We start from the raw sequence: 13,595 nt of genomic DNA on the forward strand, positions 1-13,595 counted from the left end.
ACCCCTCAGAAAATTTTACTTGCATTTTGGCCAGAATGTTGTCTCCATCTTGTCATGATGAAGGAACATTAGTCCTCTCCTTATTAATTCTTTTGGAGAATTGCTTTAAAATTAGCATATTAATTTAAATATTGCATTGGTGAATTGCAGGAAACAGTCAAAGATTTGGATCTAAATGGTACTCACAGATAGGAGGTGGTGCTGTGGACACATGCGTAAATACAAAGTTTTACTTTAGATAGTAAATTGTTCAGAGTAAGCAACAATCAAAAGGCATACTGGGTTAGCTTGCCAAATGCAAGGTATAACAGCACCTGCTATACTGGAGGTACTTCACTCAAGGAAATGGTAGTGTGCAAGCGGCCAGTCCCTGCACTGCCCAGTGCTCCAGGACAAGTCCTGGGTTTCTGAAAGTGGCAGCTTTTCCCTTGTGCTTTAGCACATAGGTCAGTTTTGGATTTGGCAAGTCTGGCTGTTTTTTTTTCAAGAGACATGTACGAGAAAAGGTATTTTTGCCATGACAGAAGACTGGAAATGTACCTAAGCCTTGAGTAAGTCCACCAGACCTGACATGGTGACATGTCTTCTTGTCTTTATCCTCCTTGTATATGTTGTAAACATGCACAGATTCTCTTCCTCCTAATTTTATGAAGAGCTGGCTCAGTTAAAAAAATTATTACAATACAGCAGCAATGGCAATTTCTGCAGTAAGACTACATAAGTTTATTATCTTGCAATTGACAGATTGTATCCAAAGCTCTTACCACAAATCACTGAACCTTGAATAAGAAGATTACTTAGCTGGTCAAATGTCCTGTGAAGCTGAAGAACAAAAAAGATCATTAAGCTCTTCCCAAACACTACCATGTGCACTCCTTGTGCAGCCATCCTCGCCAAATAGTCTGGGCATGGAATTAAGGAAAACATGATAGTAGGACACTTTAGTGACTCTTTAACTTGAAACTTTAATAAGGAACACTAATAACACAATTATAGGTGCTTGTGTCTACCCTGAAGTAGGCTTGCTCATGCAGTTTCTGTGGGAAATGATGAAAAGAAGAGGCTCTAAGAAAAGGTTTGCAGATGTCTGAAGGACAAAAGGGCAGCATCTGAAAGGAGTGATTTATGGGAAACATGACCTTACTGGAAAAAAAAAAAAGAGTAGAGAATAGAATTGTTTAACAGAAATGAAGTGGAACCTCACTCTAACTTCAAGACTTAAAAAAAAGCAGAAAAGATGATAAAATAATGAGGAAGAAGAAAAGGGATATTGAATCCATATGAAGCTGTGGAAACAGCCAAGTGTTGAAACATGCAAAGAAGCTGAAAGAGATGGTGTAGTCTCAGTGCACAGTGCAGAACAATGTAATGAAGGGTGCAACATTGGCAGGTACAAGGCTGCAGCATAGAGAAAGCAAGTCCTCATATTCCAGAAAACAGCAAAAAGTTGGGTCATACAGGTGTTTACTGGTCAGAACAGGAGTGGCTGTAGCTCCCCACTTTGATAGGTAAGTGCCCTTAGATGATGAGAAGCATGCCATGGTAAAAATGATGAAGTTTCCTATCCATTGAAGATTCATTCTATCTCAAGTCTTGTGATTTCAAAGAAAATCAGCTGTTTAAAGCATAAAAACCCCAAAACCCTCCATGAAACAAGTAGTCATAACTTGATCATCTTTGATAGAAAAAACCTCATAGTTCTTTTCCCTTTTGCAAAGCAATATAATGAGGTTCATCCTTCTCTCCCACAGAGGAAACAGAGACAGAAAGCTGAAATGCAGCTGTATGTCAGAGCCTTTTGCTTATTCTCTAGCTCTGTGACTCTCTAATAATCCTCACATTCTCAACTGCCCTCTTCTTGAAGTGCAAAGAGCACTGACCTAAACCTTCCTTCCTTAATCTGTTTCTGTCTTCTGTTGCAGATGGAAACTGTGTCCTCTAATGCTTACAAAGGCCAGGTGCCTGACTAATGGCCTTTGGCTGCATGCACAGAAGATTTACCTGGCTTTGGTAATTTGTGCTTCTGGTTTTAGCTTTTAAATCCGTGATCAGGGCTGGCATGGACAGCCTGGCTTACCCAGAACTACTCAAGCTCTGTGCCAGCAGCATCACTTTTGTAAAGCACCTTGACATGCATGCCATGTGAACGGCACGAATTACACCCCTCTGGAGTAATCTGGAGCAATAATCTGGAGGCAGCGCTTGCTGTCTGCAATATGTAATGGAGGACGTATATTCTACTGTTACATCATGCTTTGCAACAAGTTAGAGCCTATAGATTTATTCCTGGGTTTTTGGTGTTAAGATGCTTCAGTTGCATGAACAGAAAAGGAACCAGACTTAGAATGCTACATGTATGGTTTACATCTTCAGGGATATTCACACACCCTCTGTGCTTCTTGTTTTTTGAAGGCATCCTGGGAATATCACCAGGGATTAAATAAGCTCCAGTCTGCTACCTCACTGCAAAATGTGGCGAGGGAATACTGGCTGCCCCAAGGGAACAAACCCCTTGCTCCTGCCTTCCCCAAAGAGAAGAATAGGATCAGGCCATGGAGATACTTCACAGCTGTCTTCAAGTGCAAAGACCCTATCCCCAGACAGCTGAACTCCCCTCATGTTTGCAGATGCCATCCTCCTTCCCCACTTCGAAAAGGCAGGCTCTCCAGCCTGATTTCTGCCCTCCAGGCGCTGGTGGGGAGGCATGAAAAGATGAGTACTGGATCTTTAACCAAATGTCTAATCAACCTGCCAATGCCTGCAAAGGGACCGGTTCAGTAGCAGTAAATACTAGATATGTACATAGATATGTACATAGATATGTCAACAGTATGGCTAAAAACAACAACCAAAATGTCCATCTCTTTATTTGATGGTCAAAAAAGATCTTTTTTTCATCAGATTGCCTCAGGCCTGGATGGTCTTTTGGTACAGAGTAGCAGCCGGCCAGCCAGGGTGGATGGAGTCTTGGGTGACTTGGTTTCATGAGAGCTGTCCCTATCCGTGGCAGGGGGATTTGAACTAGATGATCTTAAGGTCCTTTCCAACCCAAACCATTCTGTGATTCTGTGATTAGGGAAACTGTCATGACTTGTAGAGGAAAATCCAGCAGCTCACTGATCATGCTGCAACAATTGTCCATACAGTTGTGCAGAAACCCGGAGATGGCCCAAAAAATGATCTTTCTTTTTGTCTGGTGGATCCCTGTATGGTAAAATCCCACTTCAGAGAGAAGTTAGCCAGCTTTGCATTTACCCTGTGCTGCCAAGGGTTTGGGAGAGAGACTGAAGCTTATTTTTGCTGCCAAGCTCTTGTCAATGGCCCTGAGAAAACCATTTCCCCCTGTGCTGGCTACCCATAACAGCAGAGGACCTGAGGCTTCTTGGCTCTTCCATGCTTTGAGCAGCATCCCGTTTTCACTTGTGAACTGGGGGGACATGTGTGTCTGTCTGAGATGTGTTGAGTGCATTCATATGAGCCCTTGATCTACCAATTACCAGTCAATAAGTTTAGCAAGAATGACACTATCACATGTAAGATGGGAAAGGTGACTTTCAGTTTATGTCATTTAAAGCTGTGAGGTATTTGAATGCACCTTGAAAGTAATAAGGCAGTTATTTATGATGCTTTTTTATCTAATTATGTAACACACCCACGAACCTTACCCTTGAACCACAGAGGAACAAACTTCAAATTACTTCCTCTTCGTCTGTATTGTGTCACTCCCTTCGCTGGGAAAGATCAGCATTTCTGAGCAGAAATCACAGAAACCGAGAACCTCTTAGTCAATGACCTTCATGTGGTGTTCAAGCCTTATTGGGAAAGCCTTATTTCTCCTGCCTCTCACCCTGGTAAGGAAGTAGAACAGAGTATCGCTGTCCTCTCTGTCCATGGCAGACATGGGACTGGGACATGGGTCCTCCAGCAATACAGGCACATGTGCAAGACATCCCAGAAGGAAGCCCTGCATCCTCAGCCTCACAAATTAGATCTAAAGCTGGATCAGGAAATCTTCCCAACTTACAGTGCAATAACCTCTACAAGAGATGTCAAAGGTGACTCAAAATGCATCTACATGTAGTTGTTCTCCAGCACCCTGGTAAACAAGCCCACAACTTGATTGCCTACTAGACAGCAGGGAACTTAATGCCTGGTGTAGGAGGCTATTTAGAGACCTGATACTGTGCCAATGGCTGCTGAGCTAGCACAGCTGAGCTGCCGGCAGTGCAATTGCAGTAATTCCCAGAGCAGTTTACTCATGCTTATTCCAATAAGAAGGCAGAAGGAGGGGGGCTGCTAGGGGTAGAAAACCCAAAACTGCTGCTGCTGAATTTCATATGTTAGGGCAGGATATAAGATTGTCTCATCTGCATATCTGTTTTATTGCAGGCCATTAAAACTATCAGCTACTCTTGTGCTGAGTCCAGTACACTGAATATATGCTTTTTTTGGTCAGGACACCCTCTTCTATTAAAAAACATCCAGTTTTGATAAGCAGATCTGGAACAGGCACTCGGGTACCTTCTTCGACAACCAGACCCTGCCATGCACCTTTATTTTTGTAAGATCTGTTTCATGTTACACCAAATTTAACAGGCCCAAGAATATGCTTCATTGCTTTTGTGCCCTCCTTTCTTTTTCTATGCCCAGCACAAACTACCATAATACTGTGAAAATGAAGATTAGTTTGATTGCTTTTTTGTTATTCCAAACAGCATATAATGCAGTGACAGGTGTTATGGCCACCAACCAAAATCTTGTGCTGTGATTAGCTATTATTAGCATGCGTCTAATCCCAGGGGGATTAAGTAGTCACCTAAGCATGGCTTCAAGTGTCACCTATGTCTCACACGGACATAAACTAATCTGTTTTGTTGGAAACAAAGTGGTAAGTGTTTTGAAGCCCTTCTAATTTACAGAAAACACTGCACTTCTTTCTCTCTCAAATCCTGTGCCATTCTGGAAAAGCACACTTCTGCACTCAGATTCAGTGTCAGCGGGAAGTCTTTTGAAAATATAGAGGGCATCTAGCTCTCAAAAATCAGTTTAAGAATTTGCATTTTGTGACATTCTTTGAGTGGCCAAGTACTGTAAAGAAATTAAGTAGGCTTTCTGTTGTTTTCCTTCACTTCTAGATGAAGTAAATGGTGCTGGTGATGAAGACACAATTGCAAGGAATGAGTGCCAGGGGAGGGGAGCTGAAAGTAGGCTGCAAAGTGTGTGCTCAAGGTCATAGCTAGTGAGCAGTGCTTGAACTGATAGAGCAGGTTACCTTCACACGCGGTCCTGGAGGCCACAAGCCCTGTGCAAGCCTTTCAGGGACCCTGCTCCCCCCTGGAGCACGGTACATATGGTGAGCAGACAGCTGTAGCTCAAGGATTAGTCTGGCAAAAGACTGTTTGGCATCCTTCTAGAAAATCAGGCCAAGGGATCCAGGCAGGACGAAGTAGATCCACATTGCCCAGAACACAAAGCATCAGGTACCTCGGCAAGGCAGCTGGCTGTGTGCCATCTCCCCACACCTCCAGGTCTTGGTGTCCCTGGATAAACCCAGCCAAAATGTCCAGGGGAAGAAGGGTCTTTGTGCATAACGCTGCCCCTAAGTGCTCCACCTGCCCCAGAGAAAACCGCTCATAAAAGGCCAAGAGCACAGGTTATGATGGTGTGGCCTCACCATGGCTGGGGAGGGCACGAAGGCTGTATGCAGCCCCTCCATCGGGCAGAGGGGGGCATGCTGTGGCACTTGCTTCTGGTCACCCTGGCCTGGGATGGGTGGTCTCACCTTCCCATCCCAGTTACCAGCAGGTTCCCCTGTGAAGTTGCCCAGGCTGCCTTTGAAGCCATACAGGTGGCATGAACAGGGTATGCTCAGTCCCTCTGCTAGACTTGTGCCTGCAAAGTGTCACTGCCTCATCTGAAGTGCAAGTGGAAGCTGCACACAGGCCAAATCAAAGTTTCCTCTGGCAGTGAGCAAGCACTGTCTTTCCTAGACAATGGGAAACCCTAACCAAGTTGCCTGGAGAGCAACAGAGTTCACACTAGTTACAGGGCAAGGTTGTGTGCTTCTGGTCAGGAGTTCCTGGGCAAGTGGCTTTAAGTGATCTCTGCAGCAAGTCCAACATATCCAGAAGGCTTTAGCCTTACTCTGGATGTCCACATTGCTGGATGAGTACCAGGAGGTTCAGGACTTCTGGGGTTTACTCCATAGGAACTATAGAATCATGCCTAGTGGGTATGCCCAAGGCTCCCCAGCAGTCAGGAGCCCCGTGGGAGAAGCATCCGCTAGTGCTGGCAACTCCTAGATGAGTGTCTGAAGTCTCAAATCTCCCGGGTGAGCCTGCATAGAAAAAGATCATGAGCAGTCTCTGCAGCTGGGGGAATTCTTTGTGCACTTGGGGAAATGTTAAGAATGGCAGGCATGGTTTGCTAGCAAAAATGTCTCTGCCTTCTCATCTTTTTGTGCTTTATTGCATCTCCATGGAAAGCTTCTAGGAAGAACATCTTGGGAATAAGAGAGCTATAGTATTTATGTAACTGGAAATGTTGACAAGATGATCTGGGAAGAATGTGTATTTCAGTGCGCAGGAGAACTGGCGATTCCAAGATTTTGGTGTGAACATGAACACAAAATCTTTATTCTCTCTTCTTCACCCCCCCCCCCCCCCCCACACCTTTCCCTATAGATAATGCATAACGTCTTTCTACTCTTTCAAGGATCACTTTAATTTGACAATGCAGATATTGGAAGAGCTAATTACATATCTACTTCATGTGAATTGTCAAATATGAACATGTGCCTATGCAGATGAGTATGTGTAGTCCATGAGTTTCTCTGGCTAATGCTCTGTGCTTATTCTCCTAACACGTGTTAGAAGCAGAAAGACTTCAATGAGACGAAGGTGTGTTTCAATCACATCAGCAGATTTATTAGCTTTCTGGACAGCTTTTTCCATTATGTAAAAGCTGTGTTTGTATTAGGATAGCAGTCAGACCCACCAGTGTGAGGATTACAGTTGGTTTTTACATAATGGATTATCCAAGATTAAGCGTTTTATTCAGGCACACGAGCAAAAATAACCAATTAGTGACTTTACAGATTCGTTATTTAAAGGCAGCTGGAGGGCATTTGGCACAAAACTCTCCTGCTGACTGCAACCCAAAGAACAAAGCAGAGTGGTCTCAGGGATCTCGGGCATCTCTACTCCAACAGGTAGGTCTCTTTTCAGCAGAGGCGGGCCAGATTAGCATCTCTTGCAGCAGGGAAGTGTAGTTTGAAAGGCAGCAGTCATAACAGAGTAGCTGCTCACGTGTTTGGAAGTCTTGGGTTGATAGCACAGCTTGGGTGCTGCTAGCAAGTTTCAGGTAACTGTAACTGTGTTTTATCTCGGCATCAGAACAGATACTCATGGTCAAATACTCTGCAAGAATGCAGATGCTCTCTTCCCAAAATGTGAGAAACAAATATGCTGGGATACGAATGAGCTGTGATACCTGAGGAAAGCTGTGGCCACCTTGTGGCTGTGCTGCAATGACAGATCAAGCCTCTAGAAACTGAATATTATGCCATGTGTGTAGAGGGAATGGTCTGAGGGCAAACAACACTAAAATGTATTTTGCCATTAGGGTAGGCAGCTAGGAAGAGCCTGTTTCAGTGATGAGAACTGGTCATAAAGAACACAGCTTTTCTAGCTTGAAAGCGAAGTGTACACTCACCATCCTTTCAACCTGCAGGTGCTTTACCAGAGCTCATTGCAACATTACTCTTCTTGTGAAAACAAAATCCAAAAAGAATCAAATTTTTATCAATTCTTACTAGCCTTACCCAGAGTCTGGCTTGATCTACAATGTAAAAATATAATGAACCACGATACTACTATTGGCAAGCAAAACACTCTTACGAAGTAGTTGCCATTGATGTCCAATTTTGGCTGGATCTAGGCCCCACAATGACCTACTAGTTTCTCAGTGGAGGAGTTGGTAGTCTACTCAGCATGGAAAAAACCTAGTTTTAAAATGAGAGGAATCTATATCTGTAGGCACAACACTAGCTACTCACATCTACTGCATGAAATAACCCCCCGTGTTTGCTTTTGTCTTGCAGAATGAAATACACACAGTATGTTTTCCTGGCCTCCATCTTCTCCACTGTTGAATACAACTTAGCTCAGACCTGTGCAGTGGAGTCTTTCGCTGTGAAAGACAATTTTGATCCAAAAAGGGTAATTATGGTTACTGCAACAACATATGTAAAGAAGCTTCATATATAAACTGTTTTTCCAGATTATTGGTGGTGCTAATCTAAAGGGATTTCTCACCAAGAAGTTAAATTCTTTTGTGTGCTGTCGCTTGAAGTTCCTGTAGTTTGTTTTTCTTACTACTGTTTAACCTTCTGAGCATAATGGCAAAGCTGGCCTTGAAAGTCAGACATTATTCTGTTAGATGTCATCTTCTGTTAGCTCAAAGCTTGGTGCAGATCTCAGCTTTGCGTGGTCCTGTGGATGAAACAATTTAGACCAGAGAGAAAGCCCAAGCTCATGCCCAGGGGAGTTGCATCCACCACCAGCCATTCCTGGGAGTCACAGCAAACTGATAATTTATCCAGCTAGGTATCCTGAACACAAACTGACTCTTGTTTAAACACAGCATTTAATCTGCCTGCCTCCGAGGAGGAAATCAGGGCTAACTTGGTGTTGGAAAGGTCAGAACTATTTAACGGTTCCTCAGGAAACATCTCTTGCAACTGCAGCTGGGGAGGGGTCAGCACTTCCTCTATACAAGATCGGCTTTGCTGGAAACAAACCCATGTCTGAGGAGAGCTTTGGGAACAGCCCAGTTTTAAAGAGTCAGGGTGTTTCTCAGGCTTCTGTATTTGGGAATTGTGGACTCTATTTCAAGCTTAAGCACGTAACTTGCCGAGCATATTTCATTAACTTCTCTGGAGAACCAAATATGACAGCTAAGTTCTGCTTTCCTCAATATTTATACTAATGATGTTAACTTTTGAGAGCCTTCCCGTCTGTTAGTCTCCTATTTAGATCTTGTTTTCATTTTACTAGATGCTGCTTGTACATTTTCAGGGACCTGTTTTTTTCCTAGAGGTTTTTTTCCCCTTAATTTCACTTCATTTCTCCCTGCTGCTAGTCTCCCCAGCACATCCTTTCCTCTTCATAGTGCAGGGTCATCGCTTTCTGCTTTGCTGGGTAGACCCTTTTCACCAACAACTGGTGAAAAGATCAACTGTGGCCCCCAGCAGCCATGAGAGTGTCTCCAGCTGGCTTGCTGAGGTCTTTGTGGTTGCAGTTTGGCATTGTTGATTGCACCTTCCATGGAAAAGCAGGGGCCTGAATGGGAAGAGAGAAGAACCAGCCTGACTCCCAGGCAGCCATCTCAGGACAGGAGAAGCTCTCAGTGTGGGGTCCCTGTTACAGGAAAATCTTACACAACAATGAGTACATGCACGTAGAAGCACAGAGTTGCTAGACCCACTCCTCCTGGCACAGAATCAAGGGTTCATTAGACAGCACAGCAGGACCTGTGTGCTACATACCCACCCAAACTCAGACTTTCTCCATAGGCTAGGCAATGGGTAGTTACAAAAAAGGTGATTAATCCAGTTATTAACAGTCTTTCATTTTAGTATGCAGGGAAATGGTATGCCCTGGCCAAGAAGGATCCAGAAGGCCTTTTCCTTCAGGACAACATCTCTGCTGAATACACTGTGGAAGAAGATGGCACAATGACAGCATCATCCAAAGGCCGAGTCAAGCTTTTTGGGTGAGCTCTCCTGACTTCAGCTCTAGTTGCTGCCATGAGGTACTAGAGGAGGGAGACATGGATGCTGATCTATCCTGAGTACACAACATGATTGGGTTTTCTTCATCAAAAAGGGAAGCTCAATCAAGGTTATGTATTAGAAGCCAGAAGTAAGACACTTTTGAGTCCTGGGTTACTTCTCAGCCTGGTTCTGGTCTTGGTCCACCACGAAACTACTGCATTATAGTATATAGTCAATTATAAAGTCAAATCTTGAATGATGGAGTGGTTAGGTATTTGAATTGCAATCAAGTGAGAGGAGCTGGCAAAGCCTGAGGGCTGCAAGGGCAGGACAGCCTTCATTCCACTGAGAGGTTCAATGGAAAGAAAGGAGTGTAAGTAAGCACTGCTTTCACAGACCTTTCAACAGTGTTGGATAGATTGCTGAGGAAAACACAGGGTTAACTCTCGTGATGCCTGAATAGACAGATGGAAGGAAGCTTAAAAGTTTTACCTGTTGGCCATGGTTACTACCAGCAATTACAGCATGTAAAATGATTACATAGCTTTCTGGGTGTGGAAAAGAAAATCTGGGGCTTCTAGTGGGCTAGCATGAGTGCTGTTGTGCGTTAACCACCAAAAACTGTCTAACTGCATGAATAATAGAATAGAGCAGTGTCTATGTACCTTGTAAGTCTTAACACCACAGCACTACAGTATGTCTCGGGATGGGGCAAATTAAGGTCTGCGGGTGTGCCATGCAGTCTGGATGGGAGAATTCCCAAAAGAAGTCCTCAGAAACCAAGTGGGGTGTCAAGGCTGCCAGGGATTTATTTCTGCAGCATCAGGGTAAAGGGGAAGCGCAGCCTGTGCAAGGAAGGTAATGCAGACCCTTCCTCTGTTCCACAAATCTAGGTAACACTTGACAAACAATGCTAAGATGCAGGTGGTATTCCAAGTAAACAGAGAAGGGCATTGGAAGAAATAGACAATTAAGATAGGCTGTTCAAGCTCCTACAGGATTCTTATAGCCTGTGTGAAGGCTTTTAACTAGATGGGCTGCAATTATTTCTATGCTTGTAACAGACAGCCCTGTACCAATAGAACTAAAAAGGGTTAGAGAGAGGAGAACCAACTCACCACCTCCACCCGGGGAAACAGAAAATGAGCCCAAATGAGCCCAAATGCAGGTCAGCTCACGCTGCAAACTGCTAGCAGGGAGCCAAGAAATTGCCTCCACCATATTGCTTAGTGGCTGTTTGCTTGTACAGAGACTGGTGGTAAAAAGCCTGCTGAGCTGAAGTGGGGTCAGAGCACTGCCCCAGCCACAGCATATTTGCACCACAGTGGAAGGCACCAGGCAGCAGCAATGCACAGTCAGTGATGGGGGGATGTCACTACTTAGTGACAAACAGTGACTTTGCAGCAAGGAAGTCCATGCCCATACCTGAGGCAGTTGTGATGAACTGTAGTCTGGTTCTTGCCCAAGTCCTGAGTGAGGGACACCTGCTTGAAGCTCACACGCCACAGGGTTTTACCTTCAGTCTCATGGATCTCATTGCAGGTTCTGGGTGATCTGTGCCGACATGGCTGCTCAGTACACAGTACCTGACCCAGCCACTCCAGCAAAGATGTACATGACCTACCAGGGACTGGCCAGCTACCTCTCCAGTGGTGGTGAGTGAACTTACCCAGCCCACCAGTAATGGGAAATAGCTTACAGTTTCCCAGGTTTCTGTGTTTCAGTACAGGAGCAGGGAAAATAGTTGAGAGCAGATTGTGCCAAGTGGGGACAAAGCATCCTTTCTGGGGGGATGCTTTCCCAAGAGGTGCTTTTTAATTTCACAGAAGAGGCAGGACCCAGAGATTCCACAGAGGCCCCTTCTATACACCGTATACACTAATAGGAAGGGTGCAGCTTAGAGGCCATGGATCACACACACAGATTTTGTGCAGCCAGGTGGGGTGCTAAACCTAGGGAAGCAGTACTTCCTGGACCCTACAGTGTAGAGGTGCAGAGGTGTAGTTGTCCTTGTACTCCTCATAGCTAATGGGAAGCAACATGTGGACCCACATCTGCACTCCAGCAGCAAAGTGCAGTTCTTCTCAGGGAGACACAGCTGGAATCAACAAAATGGAGCTGTTAAATGAAGTCCCCCTTGCAGAAACTGCTCGTGTTGAACCTCACTTATGCACCCTGCATACCCCATGCTTTGTGCCTCAGTCTCTCATAGCTGCGGGACTCCGGCTCTGGAAGTTGGGCAGGACTTGGCCTGCTGATGCGTAAGAAAGAAGTACATTCACCTAGTGCTGGTAGGCAAGCCACACCAAAATGCGCTTAGCTTAAGCAACAGCTGGAAAACAGGAAGCATGCTTTGCTGAGGCTGCTTGTGTAGGAAATGTAATCTGTACAGCAAAACTTAACGTGTATGCCCTGCCTCTTCATGCTTGAGCAAGCAATATAAAGCAATTTTTGGCTATTGAAATCCTGGAAAGTCCTAGTCCTCCTAATAGTTTCAGCCTAAGAAACCAAAGGTGAGAATGCACTGAGTATCATGGGAAACAAAGATGCCCTGTGCATCACACCAATTCTTCACTTCATGGCATGGACATCAGCTGGATGTGGGAGGTGACACTAGTTCCTTTGGGAATCTATCCCTGTCATGTGCTGAAGTGAGGAGTCTCTCTGCAGTAGGACCACAACCACCTCTTCACTGTTTTGACCACTGTGACCAACACGTGTGTTCTGATGTTTCAGGGGACAACTACTGGGTGATTGACACTGACTATGATAACTATGCCATTACCTATGCCTGCCGCAGTCTGAAGGAGGATGGCTCTTGCGATGATGGCTACTCCCTGATCTTCTCACGCAACCCCCGTGGCCTGCCCCCAGCCATCCAGCGCATTGTGCGCCAGAAGCAGGAGGAAATCTGCATGTCTGGCCAGTTCCAGCCCGTGCTTCAGTCAGGTACTTTGGCTAATGAGCAAACACAACAGAACCACAGCAAACTACATTGTAGTCTTTTAGCAAGGTTTTTAATGTTATATCCAATAAGAAAATAGATGCAAAGGGAAGTTCATGCAAGGGAGAGATCATTTTCCAGTGTCGTTCCACAGCCTTCGGTTTGCCTCCATAGGAATCCTGCGTGCTGAAACGCACACTACCAAAGGAGGATCAGCTTTGTTACTCTGATAGGATAGGGATGGGTGGAACCACCTGGTGTTTCTGCATTTGGAAATGTTTGTCTTGGCCGCCTGGATAACAGCAGCTTACCTTAGGTCTGTGCACTGTCCTCTAGGAAAGGAGGAGAAGCTGTCTTCAGGAATGAGCACCCTCCCTCTGCTTAGCATCAGCATGATTTGTGTCCTGGGCAGTCTGAGCAGCAGAGATGAGGGGCTCTGAGCAGCCGTTCTGTGTCTGCTGGCAGTGGCAGTCAGCAGTTGTGCCACATACATGCAAACAAAGCATGTCTAAAGCCCATTTTGAGAGAACTTTTTTTCTGGAGGCATGGGAGCTTATCTAGCTTGCATGCTGTCCCTGAGACAGGCAGATAATGCTTTAAGGCTATGCTGGAAGCATAAATTCCTCTTTGTTGGCAGCTAACTGCTCACACCCTGCACATGCCCACAGCTTTGCCTGGAGATTGGCCCTTTACTTAGCCAGGCCTGAGGACCTGGTCTGGAGGGTTGCTGCAGTAACAGATGTGCGCTGCTGGACAAGAAATACTAGCTAAAACCTTCTGAACTGCACATCATTGCATGAATCAGCCCTCCACCTCAGAATAGGTGCTGTCATCACCCAAGGTTATGCGACTGGCATGGGCATCCCTACCCCGTGC

At 45.1% G+C, this 13,595-nt stretch overlaps 1 protein-coding gene across 1 annotated transcript in view; it reads left to right on the forward strand.

Moving 5' to 3' along the window:
* The window catches only part of LOC115601363 (purpurin), a 26,917-nt gene extending 13,546 nt beyond the window's left edge, over nt 1–13,371 (forward strand). Inside the window, exons 3-6 of the mRNA XM_030471277.1 lie at nt 8,102–8,219; nt 9,638–9,774; nt 11,318–11,430; nt 12,512–13,371. Of these exons, the coding sequence (XP_030327137.1) occupies nt 8,102–8,219; nt 9,638–9,774; nt 11,318–11,430; nt 12,512–12,819 (676 nt within the window). The 3' untranslated portion in view covers nt 12,820–13,371. The remainder of the gene's footprint in view (nt 1–8,101; nt 8,220–9,637; nt 9,775–11,317; nt 11,431–12,511) is intronic.
* The last annotated feature ends 224 nt before the right edge of the window (nt 13,372–13,595 follow it).

The sequence above is a fragment of the Strigops habroptila genome, chromosome Z (assembly GCF_004027225.2).
Source record: "Strigops habroptila isolate Jane chromosome Z, bStrHab1.2.pri, whole genome shotgun sequence".
In the NCBI taxonomy this organism is placed as follows: domain Eukaryota; kingdom Metazoa; phylum Chordata; class Aves; order Psittaciformes; family Psittacidae; genus Strigops; species Strigops habroptila.